This window comes from Hemitrygon akajei, chromosome 12 (assembly GCF_048418815.1).
Source record: "Hemitrygon akajei chromosome 12, sHemAka1.3, whole genome shotgun sequence".
Classification (NCBI taxonomy): domain Eukaryota; kingdom Metazoa; phylum Chordata; class Chondrichthyes; order Myliobatiformes; family Dasyatidae; genus Hemitrygon; species Hemitrygon akajei.
Window position 1 is genome coordinate 85740994 of NC_133135.1, and position 24235 is coordinate 85765228.

The following is a 24235-nucleotide window of genomic DNA, read 5'->3' on the forward strand; positions in this document are numbered from 1 at the left end:
GAGTGGAAGATTTCTTGGCCTGAGTATTCGTGGTATTAAAGAGAGCAGCCGTTCAAGAAAAGAGAACCTGCTCCAGGAGAATGAATGTCTCATCAAAATCAATGACTGATTTAACAGACAAAACCTTTGTTCAAGCACAAGAGGTTTTTCGAAATGCATTGCAATTTCCTGCTGTTGAACTCCAGATAGTTCCAAGTTATAACAAGGAACTCTATGAAAAATTTACAATTGGGTCTATTCTGAGCCATGGTTTCAAAAACCAACGTTCCTTCTTCAGTGCGTTCCAAGCCAGGTGGCAAACCTGCAGATGGCGTTTATCCCAATAACACTGAGAATAGCTTGCCACTGATTTCAAAGAAGCTCAATAGTCCAAAACAGTTTAGGAGCAATGACCACTTAATGCACACCAGGAAAGCATGTCCACCAGTGACTTTGCCAGAGAGACAGAGACGCTGGCAGAGGGTTTGGGGTCCCCTGAAGAGGATGGACATTCTCACACAGACACACAAACCCCTCTCATGTCCCCAACACCAGATCCACCCAAAACATCCTCACCAGTGGTGCCTGCTGGGGCACCAGGGGTAGTGCGTAGATCACAGCACCCTCGCCAACCTCCTGACAAACTGAATCTGTGATTGGATAGTTTTTTCTTGTTAGATTGAATGTTGAATTTGCCACGTTTTTTAGGTGTTTTGTATTGGTAACCTGTTGCAAATGATGCCACTGTTTTTGTAATTTTTTTTATTGAAGTTCATCATCAAACAAACATTTCCATAAGATGTATTTCAGACATTGTACATATATATCATATAATCATATATATATCACAAATCTCCACAAAGTATTTATCTGAGGTATACACTTATAGAAAAGAGTGGAAAGAAAAAAAAATATTTCCCAGTTCTTCTATATTTGCGGAATGTTGAAATTTTAAAGGGGGAGAAGTGTCGTAATGTGAGTATTATTAAAAGTAAGTTAATACTAATTGGGAAGCTGTTGGTAACAAGAGGCGGGTTCCAGGGTTGGCAGGGTTTTACTCCCGGTATGCATTGTGTATAGTTCCACCACCCATGCTGCACGAGGTACCGGAAAGCCTCTGTATTGTAAATATCATTTGCCATCCCTGATAAACATGTTCTTTTGGCCATAAAATTGTCGAGTGGTCCTTTTGTAAAGTAGAAGTTACCACAGTTGCTCTTTTCCATAGATGCTGCCTGGCCTGTTGAGTTCCTCTACCATTTCATGTGTGTTGCTTTGGATTTCCTGCACCTGCAGACTTTCTGATGTTTGAGAAAATGCTGGAAGCTCACAAAAGGTCAATCAGCAATTGTCAAAGTGAAAAGTTTGCTTCACACTTTGTATATTCTCCCTCAGAAATAAAGGAAGACTTTTGTTTTTTAATAGAGACACATGAGATGGCATTTGCTGGATTTGGAGCAACAAATTTTTGGAGGGACTTGGCAAGTCTGGGAGAAAAGAACTGTAGTAAGTCTTGGTAGCAATGTGGTTGAAGAGCCAAAGAATCACGGGAACTGGAGATGGGGAGCAGTGAGAGCTGGCAGAATTCTCTTCAGGAAAAGGGGGGAAACATTTTCAAAGTCAGCATACCTTGAAGAGATTTCGCAGTGCTGTAGTTAAATGGGGACAAGATTGCAGATGCCAGAAACCAGAGCACCAATCAGTGTTGTAAAGCAGAGTTTTGATCTGATACACGGGCAATTCTTCCCCCCCCCCTCCCCCCATGGATACTGCTAGACCCGGACAGTTCCTTCAGCAGAGTGTTCGCTGCTTTTGATTTTTATTACATTTCTACAGGAGAAAAGACTACACAAGTGAAAAGATGACTTGCTGAATATGTTTGCAGATATGGGTTTACTTAGGCTGTTTAATTTTGACAATTTCTAGGTTTTGATTTGATTTGCCTTTGTCTTTCTTTGAGTCCTGGCACTCCTGCTGGCAAGTCAGGCTGCTGTGAGCCTGACTTTTACTGTAGAGAACTGAGGAGATATCCAAAGAGAATCTTTCAGTGCAGTCTGAGTGTAGGGTACCTGTAGGGTGAGATGTTACGAAGATGAGTAAAAGGTCATTTGTATTTCCAATGTCTCGATATCACCACTTTTGCATCTCATTATTAATTATCTCATCTACGTCTTCTTTTACCTATCACAGGGCTTTCCTTTTCCCCATTCTTTGATTTTCCCCATGCCTTTCTCCATTCCTGCTTGTTTTGGATCTCTACCTTACTTCTTTTTTCTGATTGAAGGTCATTGACTTGGACTGTGAAAGCTTGTCCTCTTTTGTCTTGTGCTGCTGCTTCTGTTGAGTATATCCAATCTTATTTGCTTTGACGAGACTTCCAGTATCCATAGTATATCACATTTATATGATGATATTAGTCTAAAGTTATTTCTTAGCTAACCTCATTTTGTCTTGGTCCCATTGCTGTTTCTGAGTAAAAAATGGCACAAGTTTAAATGGGTGCTTCATAGTTGTCATGAATTCAACAGGCTGAAGGGCTCATATGACTTTACGAGAAGAGCTCTATCAAAGCAAATTTTCCTTTATACCCTTATTTTAGCTTCCACTTTATTTACAATTATTGAACTTTGCCAGTTCTCTCTCTCTGTCTCTGTCTCTCTCTCTGTCTGTCTTTCTCTCTCTCTCTCTCACAGACACACACACACACACACACACACACACACACACACACACACACACACACACACACACACACACACACACACACACACACACACACACACACACACACACACACACACACTCACTCACTCCAATAGTGTGTTGCAGAGTCTGAAACAGAAGGTCTCTTCAAACTCCTAAACATAGTCTAGACATATATTTAAATTTGGAACAATATAATGCTCTATGACTGTAGTACTGTGATTTTTAAACACCTTTTGCCAGTTAAGGTGCACGTAAAGAACGCCTAGGTAATATTCGAATAGATGAATTCTTCGGTTGCTCTGGGTATTTCTCTCTCAACCAAAGCAGCTGGATTGTTTTCTTAATTTGTGGTGCTGAAACTTGCACAGGCAAGTGTCTGCTCCATTTCCCTCGATAATGGGACTGATAGTACAATACTGCCTCAATACATGGATGTTTGATTTATGAATTTTTGCTCCAATGAAAATGACTCCATGGTACGTGATGTAACTTTATGAGGCCATGTTTCGCTTTAATAAAAGTACCCCACCCCTAATCATTGGAAAGTTCTATAGTCCATAAAGCATTTTCTCAGACTTGATGATTTATGAAGTTCTGCTAATGAAACATTTGCTGGGAATATATCCCTTTCATAAATTGTGTGATTACTGCAGTTCAAGGAAAATTTATCAACTGTTGCATGCTTCAGAACTTCTCGCGGATGTTGGTTGAAATTTATAAGTTCAGCTATTTTCAGTATTTGGTGATTATCTGGATCGTTGGTTGAACATAGTTGCTGCCCATTGAAATTGTTCATTTTTATACAACATATTGTGGATGTAGTAATTTCTGTTCATTAAGTAGGGCAGATTCAAGAACACTGAAGACAGTTCGTAGAAAGATTTAAGTCAAATCGTCTTATTTCAATGCTAATTTAAACCTTGCAGTCTCAGTTTTCTATGTAATTAAACAATATCAATGATATGCTCAGTTAATTCTTAACCTTTTGTCTTAACAGATACCTCAGAGTGTATCTTCATCTCTTGTTGTTGATAAGTAGTCTCATAGCATCTCCTTACATTCTGATATTGAACAAAATTCCTGAAACTGACATTGGGAACTACCTTCTTCATTTCCTGAAAATCATTAATCACAGGCAACAACAACCACAATTCAGCTATTACCTTTAAAAAAAATCAGCAAATATTTATCCATCTTGGAGATAGATTTGGGAGTCTCAATGAAACTCATTTACAATTCAGTGGTGATTTACAGTTGGATCAGAACCTATTGCAAAATAATTTAAAAGCAATACTTGGTATTATGCTTAACTCAAACCTGACTTGCTTCCAAATTCAATTTGGGAAGCCCAAACTATTTAAGGATCTGTTTGCTTTTGCCCATTAAAGCACTAGGGTCTTTGGTGGGTATCGGTCTGAGGTTGCTTCTGTAAGGAGCTCTGAATGAGCAGAATGCATTGAGAGAACTGTGTGGACTCTCAGTTAGTGGGATGTGCTAGCATACGTTTCACTTCCTCAGAACCTCAGAGAGACTCTTCTGACCTTACAAGTTTCCCCACAGTTTTTTCTGGAAGTCATTTTGAATGTCCTTCATCTAAGGCAGACGTCTAGCAAGGCACAATGGCTGATCTGCACATCTACATGACTTCCTACCTGTTTTACATGAGAACACTGCACACCCATCATGTCTGTTTATTAAACTGATAAGCCGGATAGTTCCCTGCCCTCTAAAGTGAAGATTGCTTTTTAATTATGTTTCTTCATCAAACTAAAATATTTAGTTTGTTTCGGTTTGAAAGCTTCACTGCATTTATTTTCATTTGCTCTCAAGGATTCCTTTGATTTATCTGAGAGTAACTAAATGGAACCTGAGGGACTAGATGTATTGATCAGTTGGTTACTTTTAGTCTAATTGAATTTGTCTTGCACTGATAGACTGTTCAGTGAGTCACTCTTAATTTGATGGTTGGTTCTTTGCACTTTGAGGTCTGAAGATGACCCTAACATTTTCTTCAACAGTAAACACTGAAAGAGATTAGAATAAATGGAGATTTGTTGTTTTCTTTTTTTATTAACCTAGAGACTCATAGAGTATGGAAACAGGCTCTTCAGCCCATCTATTCCATGCCGACATAGATGTCAATCTAAGCTATTCTCATTTGCCAGCATTTGGCTCATGACGTAAAAACTTTCTTACAACATTTTTTAAACTGTTGTAATTGTACCTGCCTTTAAATCCCGCTGTTAATCAAATCAAGCACACAGTGCCTACAGTGAAAACAGAACATGCTGGAAACACTGACTAGGTCAGACAACATCTATGGAAAAAAGAAGCAAAATCAGTGTTTCAGATGGAAGATGCCAGGTATAGCTTTTATGCCAACATGGCAGTAATGAGTAAATTTCAACAGCCTAAAACTTTAACTCCATTTCTCTCTCCTTGATGATGACTTAACTGCTAAATACTTCTAGAATTTCAGTGTTAATTTCAGATTTCCAGCATCTGCAGTGTTTTACTTTTAATTACCTGCCATACCCGCAGCTGCTGGAGTCATAGAGCACAACAACACAGAAACAGGCCCTTCAGCCCATCTATTCTGTACCAAAATGTTATTCTGCCTATATACCTGCATGATAACTTTCTGTGTTTCTTGAACAGGTGCATTAAATTTTGTAGAATACCAACATCTATTAGATTCACACTATTTAAATATTAATCTACTCTATTGTAAAACTGAGATTCATCAACCCAAGGGAATTAAGGCATATGGATTATTGGACTGGAATTAGAGGATCAGCCAGGATCATTGAATATCATGTCCAATTCGTCCCATCTTTCTTTTATTTTTATGATTATGAATTTGAGTTATCACTTCCTTCTAAGAGAGACTCTGATGATATTGTAATTTTAAAAACCGACTAGGTAGAGCTCAGATTTTGAATGGTAATAGTAAAGTAATTTGAAAAGAATAAAATTATGTATCAAAGATCAGATAATGTAAGGTCAAGTGACCAGACATTATTCCTGGTACACTCTCTTGGGAAGAAATTCCTTTGGCACAGTACCTGTTCTTTTACCAACCCCTGTAAAGCTCAGTGGAATATAATTGGAGTATGAGGACTTTTGATGTCTGACTTCAATTCACACCTGGTAATTGTGGGACCCAAATTCATTTCCAGTTGGTTAAGTTCCTTGTAGAGCAAGTGTACCACTAATTGGCCTGTTGTACCTGTTGTTACAAGCAGTCCTCTTACCTTGAAAAGAAAATGGATCCATTCTAAATTAAAAAGATTTTGATTGGTGAAATACAATTCTTATTTAACTATATGAAGGCTGATATACACTAATAACTCAATATCATAATTTCTATAATATCAACTGTTACTTCTTGACTCAGAAAACAATATAACCTTTCATGGAGTAATTGCAGAAAATGTACATTCTCTAAATGATAAAGCGCCATATCTGTGGTTGGCCTTTGTAGAACAAATCAATAAATCTGGTCCCCTACACTCTTTTGCAATGGTCATGTAAATCTTTGAACAGTCGACCCTCTTTATCCGTGGGTTCCGCATGCGCGGATTCAACCAACTGCAGATCAGGAAAACCCAGAAGTTCTCTCTCCAGGACTCGTTGTTTGAGCATGTACAGACTTTTTTTTCTTGTCATTATTCCCTAAACAATACAGTATAACAACTATTTACATAGCATTTACATTGTATTAGGTACTATAAGTAATCTAGAAATGATTTAAAGTACAGACAGTCTTTAAATCAGATTTGTACGTAAGTCAGCACAGGTACATCTGGTATTATTTAGCATCAGTTAGTCAAACGTTTGTCTTAGTATATAGTATATATTCTACCTTTCTAGCATATAAAACACTTAAGAAATGTATGTATTTCAATAACTAAACCATTGCATTGCTTAGTAATAATTGTAGCTTTCATCAGAGCAGGGCCTTTCACATGCTCCATTATTCTCACTTTATCCTTTAAAATTGTTCCGATCATTGGCCGACTGTAGCTTAACATTTTCCCAATGACTGATGGTATTTCACCTCTTTCTGATCACTTTATTATTTCCACATTATTTTCAATCGTGATCGTTTTCCGTCAACAGAACAGAAACACTGTGGATTCAGCAGCAGCCGCGGGCGGTGGGTCTGCAGCTCGCCTGGGTCCTAAAGTCCACTCGCACTGAGGCAGGTTAAATAAGGGACTTGAGCATCGACGTTTCTTGATATCCGCGGGGGGTCCCGGAACCAATCCCCATGGATAAGGAGGGCCGACTGTACTTTTAAATCTTACTTAGTCTTAGCACTCTAGATTTCTTTATATGATTTCAATGGTATGGCCTCCACAAAGCCCTGATCTCAACATCACTGAGGCTGGAGATATTATTGCAGCCACAAAGAAGGTGCGACAGCGACTATATTTCATTAGGAATTTGAAGAGGTTTGGAATGTCACCGAAGAGACTGGTGTCTTTGCAAATGCAAAATAGAGAGCATTCTAACTGGCTTCATCAGCAACTGGTATGTGGTGCACTCACAGGATCGAAATTAGCTGCAGAACGTTGTGAACTCAGTCAGCTCCATAATGGGCACTAGCCTCCCCAGCAACCAGTATTTCTTACTGTAATTTACTGTTCTTTTTATGTATTGCAATGTACAGCTGGCACATAACAACAAATTTCATGACATATGGCAGTGATATTAAACCTGATTCTGATATTTTCGAGTGCAGTAATCAGGTCCTTTAATACAGTTGGAAGAACAAGTTAGGATAGTTAGGGATTTGTTCAACCAGATTAAAGATACAGCTGAACCGACCCTCTCTCAGAAAATCCCCATACCCTTTCACTTTCTTGATCTCTTAAAATCTTAACAATATGAGCCTTGAATAGACTCAAGTATTCACAGCCTTCCTTCCAAACATTCTGTGTGATAAAGTTTCTCATCATTTTAGTCTTAAATGGCTAACCATTTATCCTGAGTCTGTTTTCTCTGGTCCGAGATCCATACACGGAGGAAGCAGCTTCCCTTTTCTTCCTCAGAATCCTACAGGCTATTAATTAGATAATTTCGATCCCAACAGACTTGATTATTCCATATTGGACAAGGTGATGGTTCTAAACTCAAATGAAGACCTTAAGTCCCATCAACATAAATAGACATGAGTACTCTCACTAAAAGGAGATAGTACTGTAACTTCCTGATCTTCAAAAGCCAGTTCACTTTCCTGATTGTGATCCTCCACAGTGAATTTCAGCTGCCAATACTTGCTTTTTGAGTGGTGAGACCACTCTCCCTACCAAGGGGAAGATACTTCCAGCTAACAAATTAGTTTTAAACACAGCTCATTTATTTTCAGTGATATATGTCTAAATCCATACAACACTCTTAAAAACACATTTAAAACTCACAGAGAATTTCTATCTTAAACACTTCCCAATTACAAACCATTTCTAAAACACAAACCTTTTCCAAAGAACTAAGTATTTCTCAAGCATAAAGGATTAAAGACACAGGTACAATTCCTATAAACTAAAAAGACTTACCAAAGATACAGACAATCAAGTTGTATGTCATAGAAACCAAAGCTGGAGGAAAGGATTCTAGTTCTTCCATGTTTCTTGATGTTCTTTACCCCATTCCTAAGCTTGAACTGCTCTCTGCATTTATACACTTTTCTCCCACTTCAGTGACTTCACAAGCAAGTGATATTTCCTCAGATGTCTTATTAGCAAAATAGTCTAGAGGTATTTTTGGTGACATTGATGCTACCATTGATGCTACCATTAATGCTGTAAAGCTAACTTCTGAACACATAAAACTCCTCCAACTATAATCACATCCGTTATTGATATGCTAAATGACATTATCCATTTGGTTCTGCAAGCCACCTCAAACTAAGCAACTTAAGAATCAGCCTGTCTGTTCAATACAGCCCAAATTAAACCACCCAATGTCTTATAAACTACTTTTAAGCAATGATAAAGGAAGTGCAGTGACTCTTTACAAACAGAGCGTCTTCAAAATACAAAGCCTATATTCAAAGCTGTTCTACAGAGTGCTTTTGTAACTTCAAGCTGCTTCCCATTTACATTTTAAGATCTGAAAACTTTCTTTCATTTATGACCAGAAGTTAAACAAAGCAATATGGTTGAAAGTTTACTTATAACTCTCTGCGACCTTTCAAATGGCAGCTGCTATTTAGGGAGCAAGCTTAGCAAACATAAGGAAGAGGCAAATATCTTTCACAATAACATTAGGATGCTCAATCTATTGAATTTAAGTGCCACCAATTCCAGATATATACTTATGGTGTACCTGTTGATTAGCATGTTAGGGTCTCATTTGTGAGCAAGCACAGTTGAACCTCTCAGTATCTGAATTTTCGGTCTAAAAGTTGCAAATTAATTCCCTGACTCTGGTTCTGGAACTCAACATTAGCATTGGCATAACTGCAGGAAATGCTGGAAACCACCAGCAGGTCAGGCAGCAATTGTGGAGAGAAAAAGAGTTATCGCTTCAATTTGATGATCTTTCATCAGAACTGGAGAAGTGAAGCAACAAGTTTTCTCACTTTTCATCAATGATGAAAGCTCATTAATCTGAAATATTAACGCTGTTCTTCTCTTTCCACAGATGCTGCCTGACCTGTTGTCTTTCCAGCTTTCCTTGCTCTTGTTTTAAGATTTCCAGCATCTGCAGTGTTTAGTTTCTCAGTGACATCATTGGCATTACTTCATGAATTCTTTGTGTAAATATTTCACCTTATATAGTCTACCTGATAGAATGTATCTCAGGCATGAATGAGAAACTTTTCTGTGCTCTGGTTCTTCGATGTGGTGGGAAGAACATGTTCAGATTGTAAGAGGTTAACTTCATTTTTTTTTATCCCAACAGGAAGTGATACCACCAAGTTGTCGCTCATGAATAAATACAAGGAGAACTTCCTAGCCACCAGCCCCGTGGACATCAGCCACCAGCAGACAGCTCTCCTCCCACGCAGCACCTCTGGAGGACAACGGAAGCGTTTCACAAGTAAATCCAGAGGTCAGTCATTTAGTGTGCTCACAGGTGTTGGCTTTGCAAGAAAAACTTTACATTTTTTTCCACAGTTTTCAACATAATGGAACGTCCTCATGGCCTAAAGAAACATACCTTTAAATCACAAAAGGCACTGTCACTCAGACTGAAAGATGCAACTTCGTTACACATTATTTATTCAAATTGATGGTGATATAAGACTTAGTTAGCTTCTACCATCCGAACTTTTCCAGTAATTCATTGTACTGTATCTGACAGACATTTAATACATTTGTCCTTAGCACGCTAACCCCTTGGCTGATCAGTCTAAACTGTCAGAATGCTCGGTAGGGTTTACCTTCACATGATTTTCACATATCATGAGATCACAGAAGGAGGGGATTCAGACCATCAAATGTATACTAGTACTCAGAGGATTTCAAATCTGTATCCTTTTATAAACTTCTCATTCTTAGAGTCCACTACTGTTCCTATGGAGCTCAAGGTAAATTTTAGGAATGTCTCATTATTCAATGAAGCACACTGAAGCCTACAGTAAATAAGGAGGATTTAAGACATTGTTATTACTCTGTGCAGTCATGAATTGTCAGTCAGATAAAGGATTGAGGCAAATTGTACATTGCTAGAATTCTTCTCTTGTTGGCTGGTCCCTGACCTCTGCTCCCAGTTTGTGGTAGCCTAGGCTAGGGCTTTCCCAGTCAGGAGAGACATCATGAAGGCCACATTTCCAGAATGGCTGGAGCTCAAATGCTGAGTGAGGAAGCAGTGGCAGGAACCCAGGTCACCACCGAATCTCTCCGGGCCAGAAGATAGACTCTCACCGCAGAGCAACCCACAGCGTCACCCGACGACTCTGGCTCCTCCTTGTGATAGTTGGTTCATGGTGACCTGGAGGCCGTGTACCTCCTGGCTCTGTCTAGAAATCTTCTTGCTGTAGCTGGCAACAGCTGACGAGAGGTTCCGATACCCTGCCTGGTCCACATTAGGCTCAATTGTACTGTGATGAAAGATCTGAGCAAGGATGGTTAGGACCCAAGTGCTGAAGTACAGGCAGTCCCCGAGTTACCAACGTCTGACTTACGAACAACTCGTACTTACGAACGGACGGAGGAGAACGCCGTATGCCATTTTAAGTTGTTGTCATTGACACTGTGTTGAGTGTGTAACTTTGTATTTGGCTTAAATTTTCACCCTGATTCACCCTGATTTCCCCCCTCCCTTTTCCAGTCAGCACAGCCCCCACTTGTCCCATTTAACCTGTCGTAGTGCGCTGGACTTTAGGACCCAGGGAATTCAGTGTGGTGTACTTTAGGACCTGGTGGAGCTCAGGATCCGTTGACGGAAAACGATCACAATTGAAAATAAAGTGGAAATAGTAAAGCAAACAGAAAGAGGTGAAATGCCACCAAATATCACAAGGAGGAGCCAGAGTCGTCGGGTGATGCTGTGGGTTGCTCTGTGGTGAGAGTCTATCTTCTGGCCTGGAGAGATTCGGTGGTGACCTGGGTTCCTGCCACTGCTTCCTCACTCAGCGTTTGAGCTCCAGCCATTCTGGAAATGTGGCCTTCATGATGTCTCTCCTGACTGGTGAAAAGCGTTAGGCTGCAGTCGGGATAAAGTGAGAGTAATGGAGCATGTGAAAGGCCCTGCCCTGATTAAAGCTACAATTATTACTAAGCAACACAGTGGTTTAATTATTGGAATACATAGTTTCTTAAGTGTATTATATGCATAGAAAGTTAAAATATATACTATATACTAAGACAAACGTTTGACTAACTGACACTAAATAATACCGGATGTACCTGTTGCAACTTATGTACAAATCCAACTTAAAGGCGGACTTAGGAACAGAACTCGATCGTAGCCCGGGGACTACCTGTATTATATGAGACTGTAATGAGGACATGATTCTAAACTAGACACTAGACAAGAATCAAAAGCAGAGTTGATGATTGAACACCAAACCACAATTCATGTGCTCTTTAATTTTTAAAATCTTGGCACCAAAACATGGCCGTCAATCAGCAGGGCAGGCCTGAATCTTTAAAGTAGTTGAACCAGCTATCTATATTTCAGGTGGTCAGAGCATCTAAACCCTGGAAGATGGTACGGTCAGGTGTGTACTGTAACACCTTCTGTGGATTGAAACTGGCACCAGTGGATGCTGATCAGTAATGAGGGTAGACTCTCTCCCATATAAATACTGGTTCAAGCGTTTTACACACCAAACCAGACTCAAGGCCTCTCTGTCAATCTTTGTGCATTTTTCTCGGCAGTGGTTTAGAACATGATGCAAAGCTATAGGGTGTTCCCTGTCATCACTCATAACATGCTACATGATTGCACCATAAGGCGACGTATAGCAGACAAGTTTCACTTGATGATGTGGATCATAATGTGTGAGTACAGTGTCTGATATCACCATTTCCTTTTGTCTTTTAGAAAGCCACCTCACACTGCTTTGTCTGTTGCCATTTCTTTCCAACCTCCAGATTTCAGCATCTTTGAAATGCCATTCAAACCCATTTTGTGAAATGACTGAAACAGCCAAGCCAGTGTCCAATTCCATTGCAATTATTGGCATTTCCTACTGGTGTAAGCCATGTTGCTTGTCTCCTCTTAGTTTTCACACCATTATTAGCAGAATTTTTCTCAACAGTGTACAGATTAGTCATCTTTTTTTATCTTTGTCTCTTCCCTGTGCAGTCTATTTAGTTTTGTCTGCCCAACATGCTCTTTGTATGTGTCCTACTTTGTTGCATTTTCTGTGAGTTTCACCTTTAAACCTGTATTGGTCTGGTGTATGTGAGCCCCTGCCACATCAGTAATACAATTTGTTCGGCCAGGCAGGTTTCTGTTTAGACCGGAGGTTCCCAAATGTCCTTATGCCATGGATTCCTGCCATTAACCGAGGGGTCCTTCTTCACCAGTTTGTGAACCACTGGTTTACACATTGCAATTTTGTTCAAGCTCACTTTCATTCCTGACTGCGACTCAGTTGCATCTCTCGCTGATATTTCCATTGACATAGTCATTCAACTGCTCCTTTAAATGAGAGTTGTGCCTAGGAACTGTTTTTGAATGTTTTCTTGGAAGATTCCACAAATCTGTCAGTGCATCATTAAGCCCATTACCGAACTGAGAATGCTCAGACGATCTCTTCAATTCAGCCACATTACTGAAATGAACTTCACTTCTTTTGATTCCACTTGTGAAACACAAAGCATTCTGCAATCAACAATGGTTTTGGTTTTAAAAAGTCTAACATTACTTCCACGATATCAGCAAAGCTCATTTCAACTTGTTTGATTAGAGCAGTTAAACTTCTAAGCAAACTGTATGGTCTTCCACCTATTATACTAAGCAAAACTGGCACTCCTTTCTCATTGGCTACTTCATTTGCTTCAAAATAATGCTCAATTAACTCGGTATATACCAACCAGTTATCAGCTGTGCAATGGAACATGTCCATCTTTCTAAGAGAGCCAGCCATTTCTGGTACTCACTCTTTATGAACTCATGAATTTTATCCATTTTCTGCCTTTCTTTAAAACTTGATCATCTTTCTTACCTTCTGAACACGTGCTGCACTTTTTTTTAACTCAGCCATCTCTCTCCCTCTCTCCTTCCGAATGAAAAATAACATGCCACATATTTTAAAACCTCAAACATCTTGCTGCATTTCAGCAGGTCGATAGTAATTTCAGATACCTTTTAAAATGACCTCAACATAACTGTTTTGAACTACAAAACAAAACAGATTGAAAGAAAAACATGAGAATTGAGAGATGCGTGTCTACTTCGTTTTCACTTTGGTGAGATGCACAAATGTGACATGGTGGTGTTGTGACATATGACATTCATGTACCTTCACATACAATTAAACAATATACAATCCAGTACTTACAATTTTACACAAATAAGACTGAAATATTAAATACACAGTAATGTTATTTGCTTTCCTCAGTTGCATCATCTCAGAATCAGAATCAGGTTTATTGTCACTTGCGTGCATGTGTTGTGAAATTTGTTAACTGAGCTGCAGCAGTTCAATGAAATACATAATATATAAGAAAAAATAACAATAAATAAATAAGTAAATCAATTACAGTATATGTATACTGAATAGATTAAAACTGTGCAAAATTAGAAATAATATATACTAAAAAAGTGAGGTGGTGTTCATGGGTTCAATGTCCAATTAGGAATCACGTGGCAGAACAAGCCATTGCTGAATCACTGAGAGTGTACCTTCAGGCTTCTGTACCTCCTACCTGATGATAACAGTGAGAAAAGGGCATGCCCTGGGTGCTGGGTGTCCTTAATAATGGACACTGCCTTTCTGAGATACTGCTTCTTGAAGATCCCCTGGGTACATTGTAGGCTTGTACCCAAGATGGAGCTGACTAAATTTACAACCTTCTGCTGCTTTTTTCAGTCCTGTGCAGTAGCAACCCACCCCCATACCAGACAGCGATGCAGCCTGTTAGAATGCAGTCCATGGTACATCTATAGAAGTTTTTGATTGTTTTTGTTGACATACCAAATCTCTTCAAACTCCTAATGAAGTATAGTCACTATCTTGCCTTCTTTATAACTGCATGGATATGCTGGGACCAGGTCAGGTCCTCGGAGATCTTGACACCCAGGAACTTGAAACTGCTCACTCTCTCCACTCCTGATCCCTCTGTGAGGATTGGTATGTGTTCCTTCATCTTACCCTTCCTGAAGTCCACAATCAGCTCTTTCATCTTACTGATGTTGACAAGGTAAGATTGATGTCAAGGTTGTTGCTGCGACACTACTCCACTAGTTGGTATATTTCACTCCTCTACGCCCTCTTGTCACCACCTGAGATTCTACCAACAATGGTTGTATCATCAGAAAATTTATAGATGGCACTTGAGCTATGCCTGGGCACACAATCATGGGTATACAGAGAGTAGAGCAGTGGGCTAAGCAAACAGCCCTGAGGTGCACCAGTGTTTGATTGTCAGTGAGGAGGAGATATTATCACCAATCTGCACAGATTGTGGTCTTCTGGTTAGGAAGTCAAGGATCCAATTGCAAAGGCAGGTCAGAGGCCCAGGTCTCTGCCACATCTGTTGTGGGAATGAGGTTTTACTAACCAGGACATCAGAGATGTCCCTCTTCTTCAAGGAATGAGGTATCCCTTCACCCACTATTGATCAGGATCAGAATCAGCATCAGGTTTATTATCACCAACATGTGTTGTGAAATTTGTTAACTTAGCAGCAGCATTTCAATGCATTACATAATATAGAAAAAGAACAAAATAATAATAATAAATAATCAATTACAGGTTATGAATATTGAATAGATTAAAAATCGTGCAAAAACAGAAATAATATATATTAAAAAGTGAGAAGCGTCCAAGGGTTCAATGCCCATTTAGGATTCGGATGGCAGAGGGGAAGAAGTTGTTCCTGAATCGCTGAGTGTGTGCCTTCAGGCTTCTGTACCTCCTACTTGATGGTAACAGTAAGAAAAGGGCATGCCCTGGGTGCTGGACGTCCTTAATTATTGACGCTGCCTTTCTGAGACATCGCTCCTTGAAGATGTGCTGGGTACTTTGTAGACTAGTACCCAAGATGGAGCCAACTCAATTTACGACCCTCTGCAGCTTCTTTCAGTCCATTGCACTGAAACCACCCTCCGCCCCCCATACCAGAGAGTGATGCAGCCTGTCATACAACCTAACTGGTCCATGGTGACTGAGATTCCCATCTTCCTTTGTGGGAAATAGAAGAAATAAGAGATTTGAGTAGAAGATCGTATCATCAGGACAGGTACAATGAAATCTTGGAGAATCAGAGAAAATCTTTACAATCAGAAGACTGGAGGAGGAAAGCTCACTTAAAAATATAGAGGTTCATTAAAGTCAGTTTTTCTATGCGAGATAAATTATTTCTTATGCTAATTTCAGGTTAAAGTTTGCTTGTTTAATCATGTCCACAACTTTTTGCTTTTTAACCACAAAATGTGTCTCTAAATCAACCTTATTAGTTCATTTCAGCAGTTAAAATATTTGAGCTAGATTTTCTGTTAATTTCAGCTTCTTCTTCCCCATTGGGAATAAGTTTAGCATCAGTAGGCATTTATTTGTTTAATGAATTAAATCTTCTTTTCCATGCTTCAGCGCTGCATTGTACTCCTGCATAATTCCCAGAATTGAATGCATAGACCTAACTCTGTTATATCTAATGAATTAAAAGTTTCAGAGAAGTGTAATAACTAAACAAGAGCTATGGGCCATTTAGCCCCTCAGCACTGTTCCAGCATTCAGTCAGATGATGGCTTCATGGCCATCTCCAGATATAGTCAGACCCTTGGTTATGTAAGATTTACATCCCTGAAAGTATCTAGATGTTCCACAAACACAAGAAAATCTGCAGATGCTGGAAATCCAAAGCCACACACACAAAATACTGGAGGAACTCAGCAGACCAGACATCATCTATGGAAAAGAGTAAACCATCGACATTTTGGGCCAAAACTCTTCTTCAGGAATCATTCAATATCCAAGTGTTAATATTCTTTTCTATAGCTCAGAATATCCATTTTCTCCAGCTGCCTATAATGCAACACCCTGCACATACTCCCTACTTCGTTTTGTTGAATATTCACCTGACACTACCCAATAATTTATTTATTTATTTATTAAATTTTAGAAAATTACAAAGAATAAATGTGATGATAAATAGTGAGAAAAATAATATTAACCCTCCCCCTCCCCTTAACCCTCCCCCCGTTAACCCTTATCTAAAGAAAGAGAAAAAATAGAGAAAGATTGCCTGGATATCGGAGGATCCCCACATGTTCCATGGAGTTCAAAATAATTTTAATATTTATTTTTACTTTCCCCAATTACTTTATAATTTTATCTTCAAAGGAATTATGTATTTAATCCTATCTTTTGTAGGTATGGGAGCCAAATTTTCAAAAATATATCATTCCTTTCATTTTCTTAATATATGTTAAAATTCTTTTTCTTTTCACATGTCCATTATTTCCATTAACAATAAAACTTTAAAAATTAAGTAAATTAATCATTCATAATACCTTGGGAACTCTTTAAAATTCTCCATGTTGCTATGAGTTTCTCCCCAACCATCCAGGCAAAAAAGAAGAAAAATAGAAGAAAGATAACTAATATATAAGAAAAAAAAAACAAAGTACCCCCCCCACTAATGTTGCAAATAAAAAGAACACAACATTACCCCCCCCCCATTTTATGGGTCATGGCAATCGCCATGATTGTACATGTGAAACACGCAGCCATCGATCAGGAGCTCTTCCAGCTCCCCCGCAAAAAAAAAGAAAATATATTAGTGAAGAAAAAAATAATTAATGTCTCTACTCCCAATTAATACTCCTCTACTATTTTTTTTATATAAATGTCCATCAAGTCCAACCTTGTTTCAGTCTTCATCATTAGTCCATTTCATTTCTATAATTCTTTACTTCTTCGTGGACATCAGGTAATTCTTGTACAAATTCCTTCGCTTTCCGGTAGTCAACGAAAAATCTTCTTTCTTCGTTATCCAGGAAAATTATCAATTTTGCTGGATAGCTCAATAAAAATTTATAGCCCTTTTCCCATGAAGATTTTTTCACTGGATTAAATTTCTTCCGCCTCTTCAGAAGATCGTAACTTATATCTGGATTAAAAAAAAAACTCTTTTCCCTCCTATTATCAATGGCCCATTTCTCTTTTTAGCACCTTGAATAGCTACCTTCAAGATCATTTCTTTATCTTGGTACCTTAAATATTTTATTAAAATTGATCTTGGATTTTGATCTTGTTGAGGTCTTGGTCTTAAAGCTCTGTGTGCTCTTTCAATTTCAATTACTTGGCTTCCTTTTCTCATTTCTAACATTTTCGGAATCCATTCTTGAAAGAATTTTATTGGATTTTCTCCCTCTGTACCTTCCATAAGACCAACAATTTTGATATTATTTCGTTTACTAGAGTTTTCAAGCACATCTATTTTTTCCAACATCCGTTTTCTTTCTATTGTCCAGGCAAGATTATTGTCTTCTATCATATCTATTCTTCCAGTGTTTTCTTCCACTTTTACTTCCTTCTCTTTAACTTTATTATCCATCTTCTTTTGTTTTTCCACCACATTATCGAGTTTATTCTGCATCCTTCTTATAGCTTTTAATTCATTCATAATATATATCAGAATATCTTTTATGTCTCCTTTAATCTCTTCCTTCTTTTCCTCTTCTTCTTCCTCTGAATTTCCCAAAGAGTCTGATTCCACTTCTGATTCACTTCCAACCGTAGTTAGGATTTGTAGTTTTGTTAATATCTGTTCATGCATACTTTCGCGCATGCGTTGTTCTTGCCGTTTCTTCTTGGAGACCGCCGACATTGCTGCAAATTCCGGTCCCGCATCATCAGAAGTGCCATGCACTTCGCCGGGAGGAGATCCAACTTGAGTCCGAGGCTTCACCGAGATGGTTAGGCCTTTTTCTCCGCCGATTTGCACAGTCTTTGAAGTAGTAGCTTTCTTCTGTCTCAGTTTAGGAGCCATATCAAAAGATAATCCTGAGTTACTTATAAATAGTTTCTAGTAGATATTTGTTAACTCTTCTTCATTTAAACCCTATTTCATTACTTTTTACGAGAGAGCTGGATTCCCAACGTCTCGACCCTACGTCATCACGTGACACCCCCCCCTCACTACCCATAATTGAACTAATAAAAATATACTGTATACATCTGTTAATGAACAGCACAAACATATTATTTTTCGTTATTATCTTGAAACACTTTTAGTAATGGACACTGTATAGGACAACTTGCACAACGCCAGTTCCTTCATCTGGGGAGCTCCTGTACCTACCAGTTCCCCATACCCATTCATATTATTTATTATTATAAATCCATCAATCTCGCTTTAAATTGACTATCAACCAGGTGCTAATTACTATACTGTAAATAAAACAGTTCCAAATTTCTCCAGTCATTTGGGTATAGAAATGTTTTCTAGCTTCATACTCAAAGTGTCTGAATCTCATTTCTATGTCATGATCTTTTACCCTGAGATCCTACTGTGTGGATTTTTTTCCTAATAGCTACCTTATCTGTTTTATTTATATCTTAAAGAAAAATAATCAGATCACCTATGAACTATTTAATTTATATGTCTCTCTAATATCTGATCTGAATTTAGTTATTAAAAATCCAGGTGTTAATTCATTAATTGGACATTTTCTCCAATTCCAAGTTTCTTTCCAGAGGGGTTGTGCCAAGAAATGCTCACAGTGTAGCAGAGCGGTTAGACTTAAGCATTCAGTCTGTTTTCTTCCCAGCTATGATATTTTATTGATCTCTCTCTATCTCTGTGTTACACACACACACACACACACACACACACACACACACACACACACACACACACACACACACACACACACACACACACACACACACACACACACACACACACACACACACACACACACAATGTCATCTGGCTTTTCACTCATTAGCAAGTACCTGATTCCATCCTTTGTGATCCAAAATAAACAAACTCATATTTTATCACATTAAAATTAATTTGTCACAATTTTCCTTTCTCACTTAATTTTTTATCTCTTTGTTAATGAAAACTCTCTGCCTATTTTTGTGTTATCAACAAATCTGTTTGTATAAATTTTTACACCATACTCAGTGGTGAACATATTGTGACCCAAGCACAAATTCTTACTCTGTGCCAAAAGTGTCATTCTACAAATTGGAGCATCACTCCATTATCTCTGTTGTCTCTTTCTGCTCAGCCAATCATCTATGTAGTTTAATAATATTTTTTATCCTATGGCTCTATCTTTTATCAACAGTCTTCTCTGAGTAAATTAACAAATGCGTTGAATATTACATATGACATTCTTTGTTCATGATTTCACTCATTTCTTCAAAAGCATTCTATCAGCTCCATTAGGTTTGCCCTACCATCTACAAATCCATACTGGCTTTCTCTGTGCAACTGCAAATCTTCGAGGCATTTGGTCATTCTATCATTAACTTCCCAACAGTGAAAAGCTAATTATTCTATAATTCTCAGGCTTCACACACCCATCCCATCTGGAGGACGCACTGGGTGCTATTGGTAAATGAGCTTTTACTACATTGGCCTTTATCAATCAAAGTACTGAGTATAAGAGTTGGAATGTTATGGTGAGGTTGTATAAGGCATTGGTGTGGCCGAATTTGGAGTATTGTGTGCAGTTTTGGTCACCGAATTACAGGAAGGATATTAATAAGGTTGAAAGAGTGCAGAGAAGGTTTACAAGGCTGTTGCTGGAACTTGAGAAACTGAGTTACAGAGAAAAGTTTAATAGATTAGGACTTTATTCCCTGGAGCATAGAAGAATGAGGGGAGATTTGATAGTGGTATATAAAATTATGATGGGTATAGATAGAGTGAATGCAAGTGGGTTTTTTCCACTGAGGCTAGGGGCGAAAAAAAAAGAGCACATGGGTTAAGGGTGAAGGGGGAAAAGTTTAAAGGGAATCTTATGGGGGGGGCTTCTTCACACAGAGAGTGGTGGGAGTGGAATGAGCTGCCAGATGTAGTGGTAAATGCGGGCTCACTTTTAACATTTAATAAAAACTTGGACGGGTACATTGATGAGAGGTGGATGGAGGGATATGGTCCAGGTGCAGGTCAGTGGGACTAGGCAGAAAAATGGTTCGGCATTGCCAAGAAGGGCAAAAATCCTGTTTCTGTGCTGTAATGATCTGTGGTTCTATGGTAGATAGTTGCTTTATAGTTCCAGTGACCCTGGTTCATTACTGAGCTCCAGTGCTGTCTGTTTAGAGTTGGCCTGCTCTTCCTGTGTCCATGGCAACTCCTGTTAGGTACTCCAGCTTCTTGATTCTCAAAGACATGTTAGCTGGTAGGTTATTTGGGCACTATAAATCGTCCCTAATATATGGGTCGAATGTGGAGGGAGAATAAAATGGGACTAATGTAAGGATTGTAGTGTGGGTGGAAAGGCATGGGATAGTAGTAGAAGTTGTGGAGGGAGCAATTACTGAAGGCCTGCTTCAATGTCTTATGACTCTGTTAATCTATCTTAAAAATTGGACTGATAGTTGTAATATTTACAAACTGCTGATAAGGGTTCAGAGTGACTATATATAGGGAAATGTCATTTTTGCAATTTGCAACTTGCTCATTTAATATGGAAAATGAATGTTTTATCATTCAGTTATCCCATTATATGTTATAGCATTGTCATTTTGCTTGAATTAATTTTAACTAGTTCCTGTCCCTAATTCAATACCAGGTTATCTGTGATTTTATCCTGAAACCAGCACAACAGTTAATGCAAAGTAATCATTCAGTTCCACTGTCCTGTTCTTATTTTCATTCCCCTCATCATTAAGGTGACTACAATATCCCTGACCACCATTTGTTTTTCTTTTCCTAATGCACTGACATAAATATTTGGCATTGCTTTTAATTTCTCTTGCAACTTGCTTTTTATATTCCACATCTGTACCTTCTGTCAGTTCTTCATCCTTTCTCTCTCTCTCCCAGCATTCAGGAGCAACTTTACCTTTTCAGCTGATTCTCTTGCATATTAATAAATTAATTGAGATAGATTTTGTGCAGGGGACAATTATGTTTATTCTTGTGCAACTACTCTTCCCCTTTCAAGTTCAGATCCATATGCAATTATACATTTTTAGCCTGCTATCTGTGCTCGCAGGGCTACTCAAGAAGTACGTGCAGCAAGCTATTCTAACATCCCAGAGACTATAAATCATGGCAACTTCTACCTCATTTCCAAATACAGATACAGAAATCGAAGTTTACCCATTTGCATACCATGGACCTCTGTCAGCACTACCTTTCAAAACCTGAGTCTCTGAAAAAATGTTTGCTTTGATGTATGTGTGCCTCCTTATATCTCTTGGACAGTTTCCAATTATAATCCATTCTTAACCTGGGACAGCCTGGTACGTCTTCCCTGCTCAAGCATCTGATTCCCTCCATACTGCACCACAAGACTACATAGACCACTTGGACATATTCCTATCACTTCTTCCCAACATGATGTATATTTAAAACATTCTATCTTTTATCACTTCAAGTTGCTTTTGAAATTGCTGTCTTACCTTAAGATGATTTTTCAGTTTTTGACTAGTTATTCAATGCAAATATTTTAACAGACTCAATTACAGTTTCTATGACTGCTTATAATTACTGCATTTTGCATCAGTGTGCACAGAGCTAAATCCTCTACAACTCATTCTTAGCTGAAATCAATTTGTTCCTCTCTATTGCAAGACATCTATGCTAGTAATACCGTCTCCCTGAAGTATAGTGGCATTACAATAAAATCCAGTGAAGTAAACCAAAATTTCCAGCCTTGACATTTATTAATTATACACTCAGTAGCACTTTATTAGGTATATCAAAACACCTGCTCGTTAATGCAAATATCTAATCAGCCAATCATGTAGCACAAAAGCATTGAGTTGTTGTTCAGACCAAACATCGGAATAAGGAAGTGACTTTGACTATGGTATAATCTTTGGTGCCAGATGGTGTGGTTTGAGTATCTCAAAAACTGTTGATCTCCTGGGATTTTCATGCACAACAATAAAACATCCAGTGAGCGGCAATTCTGTAGGTGAGAACAGCTTGTTAATGAGAAAGGTTAGAGGAGAATGGCCAGACTCGTTCAAGCTGACAGTAATTCAGATTACACCAGTGGTGTGCAGAAGAGCATCGCTGAAGGCACAACAGATTGAACCTAGAAGTGGATGGGCTACAGTAGAAGAACACCACAAACATGCACTCAGTGGCTACTACATTAGGTACAGAGGTACCTTATGAAGAGGCCACAGAATATACATTTTACATTAACCTTCATACTTCAGTTGTATGTATTTATGTCAGTTTGCAACTTAGAATCATCAAAGTTTGTGGCACAGAAGAAAAGAATCTGACTCATCACTCACCACGTTCACTATGCCCCGTATTCAACATGATAGAAATTTCTTTGTAGTTCTCACACTGAATTTGCAATCAATCAAAACATAGATTTAGATGGATAAATCACTTCAGGCAATATGATGCCACCCATCCTGAACACAAACTGTTTACAATTTCAGCTGTTTATTTCAGTTTCTTGCTGTTTCTTCAGTGGTACCAGAATATGGAATATGATGATATGCTGGTGATAATTCATTTTTCCAAGTAATTGTCAAGCACCATGATCTCAAATTCCTGGGAAAATGACATTTGTTTAATTGACTAAGTAAATCCATGACAAAAAGCATTGTTAATAATGATTGTAGAACAACTCATTATTGCAAAAATACACAACTGATAAAAGAAGCAGTGGCTGCCATTTTTTTTTTGGTTTGGCTTTGCTTGTTATTAAGGAGCTTAAGTGATGGGATTGACTTTTAACTACATTCCAGCAAACTACTAAGATATACAAGGCAGCTCTTGGGGCAACCAGCAATGGACAATGTATGTTGGTCTTCCCCATGGAATGCATAACACAAAGATTTTAAAAAAACATAATATTTTGCCTCTTGGCAGCATATTCTCAGCTTCTGTGCGGAGAAATATACCTTCCCTAACTTCCTAACCTCTACCAAGTTATGTTAACATATCTTAAGGTCTGCTTAACATTTACTTTGTATATTGCTCAGCATATTTATTTATTTATTGAGGTACAGCACTGAACAGGCCCTTCCGGCCCTCCAAGCCATGCCACCCAGCAAGCCACCTATTTAACCCTAGCCTAATCAGGGGACAATTTACAATGACCAATTAACTTACTAACTGGTATGTCTTTGGACTGTGGGAGGAAACTGGAGCATCCGCTGGAAACCCACATGGTCATGAGGTGAACATACCAATTCTTACAAGGAGTGGTAGGATTTGAACTTGGGTTACTGGTCCTGTAAAGCTTTGTGCTACCCACTATGCTACCATGCTGTCCTCGTATAACTTTGAAATATTCCCATCTTTTCATATGACAGATATATTGAATAGTTTTTCTTATTTTCCATATTGAAACTATGTTAGCTGTCAGAGCAATCCCACTCACCCACTTATATTCCCTGCAAATGGATTCTTTTCACATTCACATGAACTATTTTTCCACCACCATTCCTTATTCTACAGCTTATCAGTACAGCAATCAACCAAACAATCAGCTGATCTTTGGATCAGAGCACGAGGGGAAGATCAGACGGTCAAGCCATGCAAACTCTGCACGGACAGCATCGGAGGTTAGGATTGAACTTGGGTCATGAGAGCTGTGAGGTGTTAGCTCTGCCAGCAGTGCCACTCTGCTGCCATAAGTACCTCATTATATTTGAGTAGTCTAAGTTTATCATTGTATTTTTTAATTGCCCTGCTCACTTGGCATTGGAGCTAGTTTTGCTACATTTCTCTGCATTGCTTTGAATGTCCAGACCCCATGT

At 38.6% G+C, this 24235-nt stretch overlaps 1 protein-coding gene across 1 annotated transcript in view; it reads left to right on the plus strand.

Moving 5' to 3' along the window:
• astn1 (astrotactin 1) overlaps positions 1–24235 on the plus strand; it is a 2716024-nt gene that overhangs the window by 939480 nt on the left and 1752309 nt on the right. The window contains exon 4 of the mRNA XM_073063618.1: positions 9598–9747. Within this exon, the coding sequence (XP_072919719.1) occupies positions 9598–9747 (150 nt within the window). The remainder of the gene's footprint in view (positions 1–9597; positions 9748–24235) is intronic.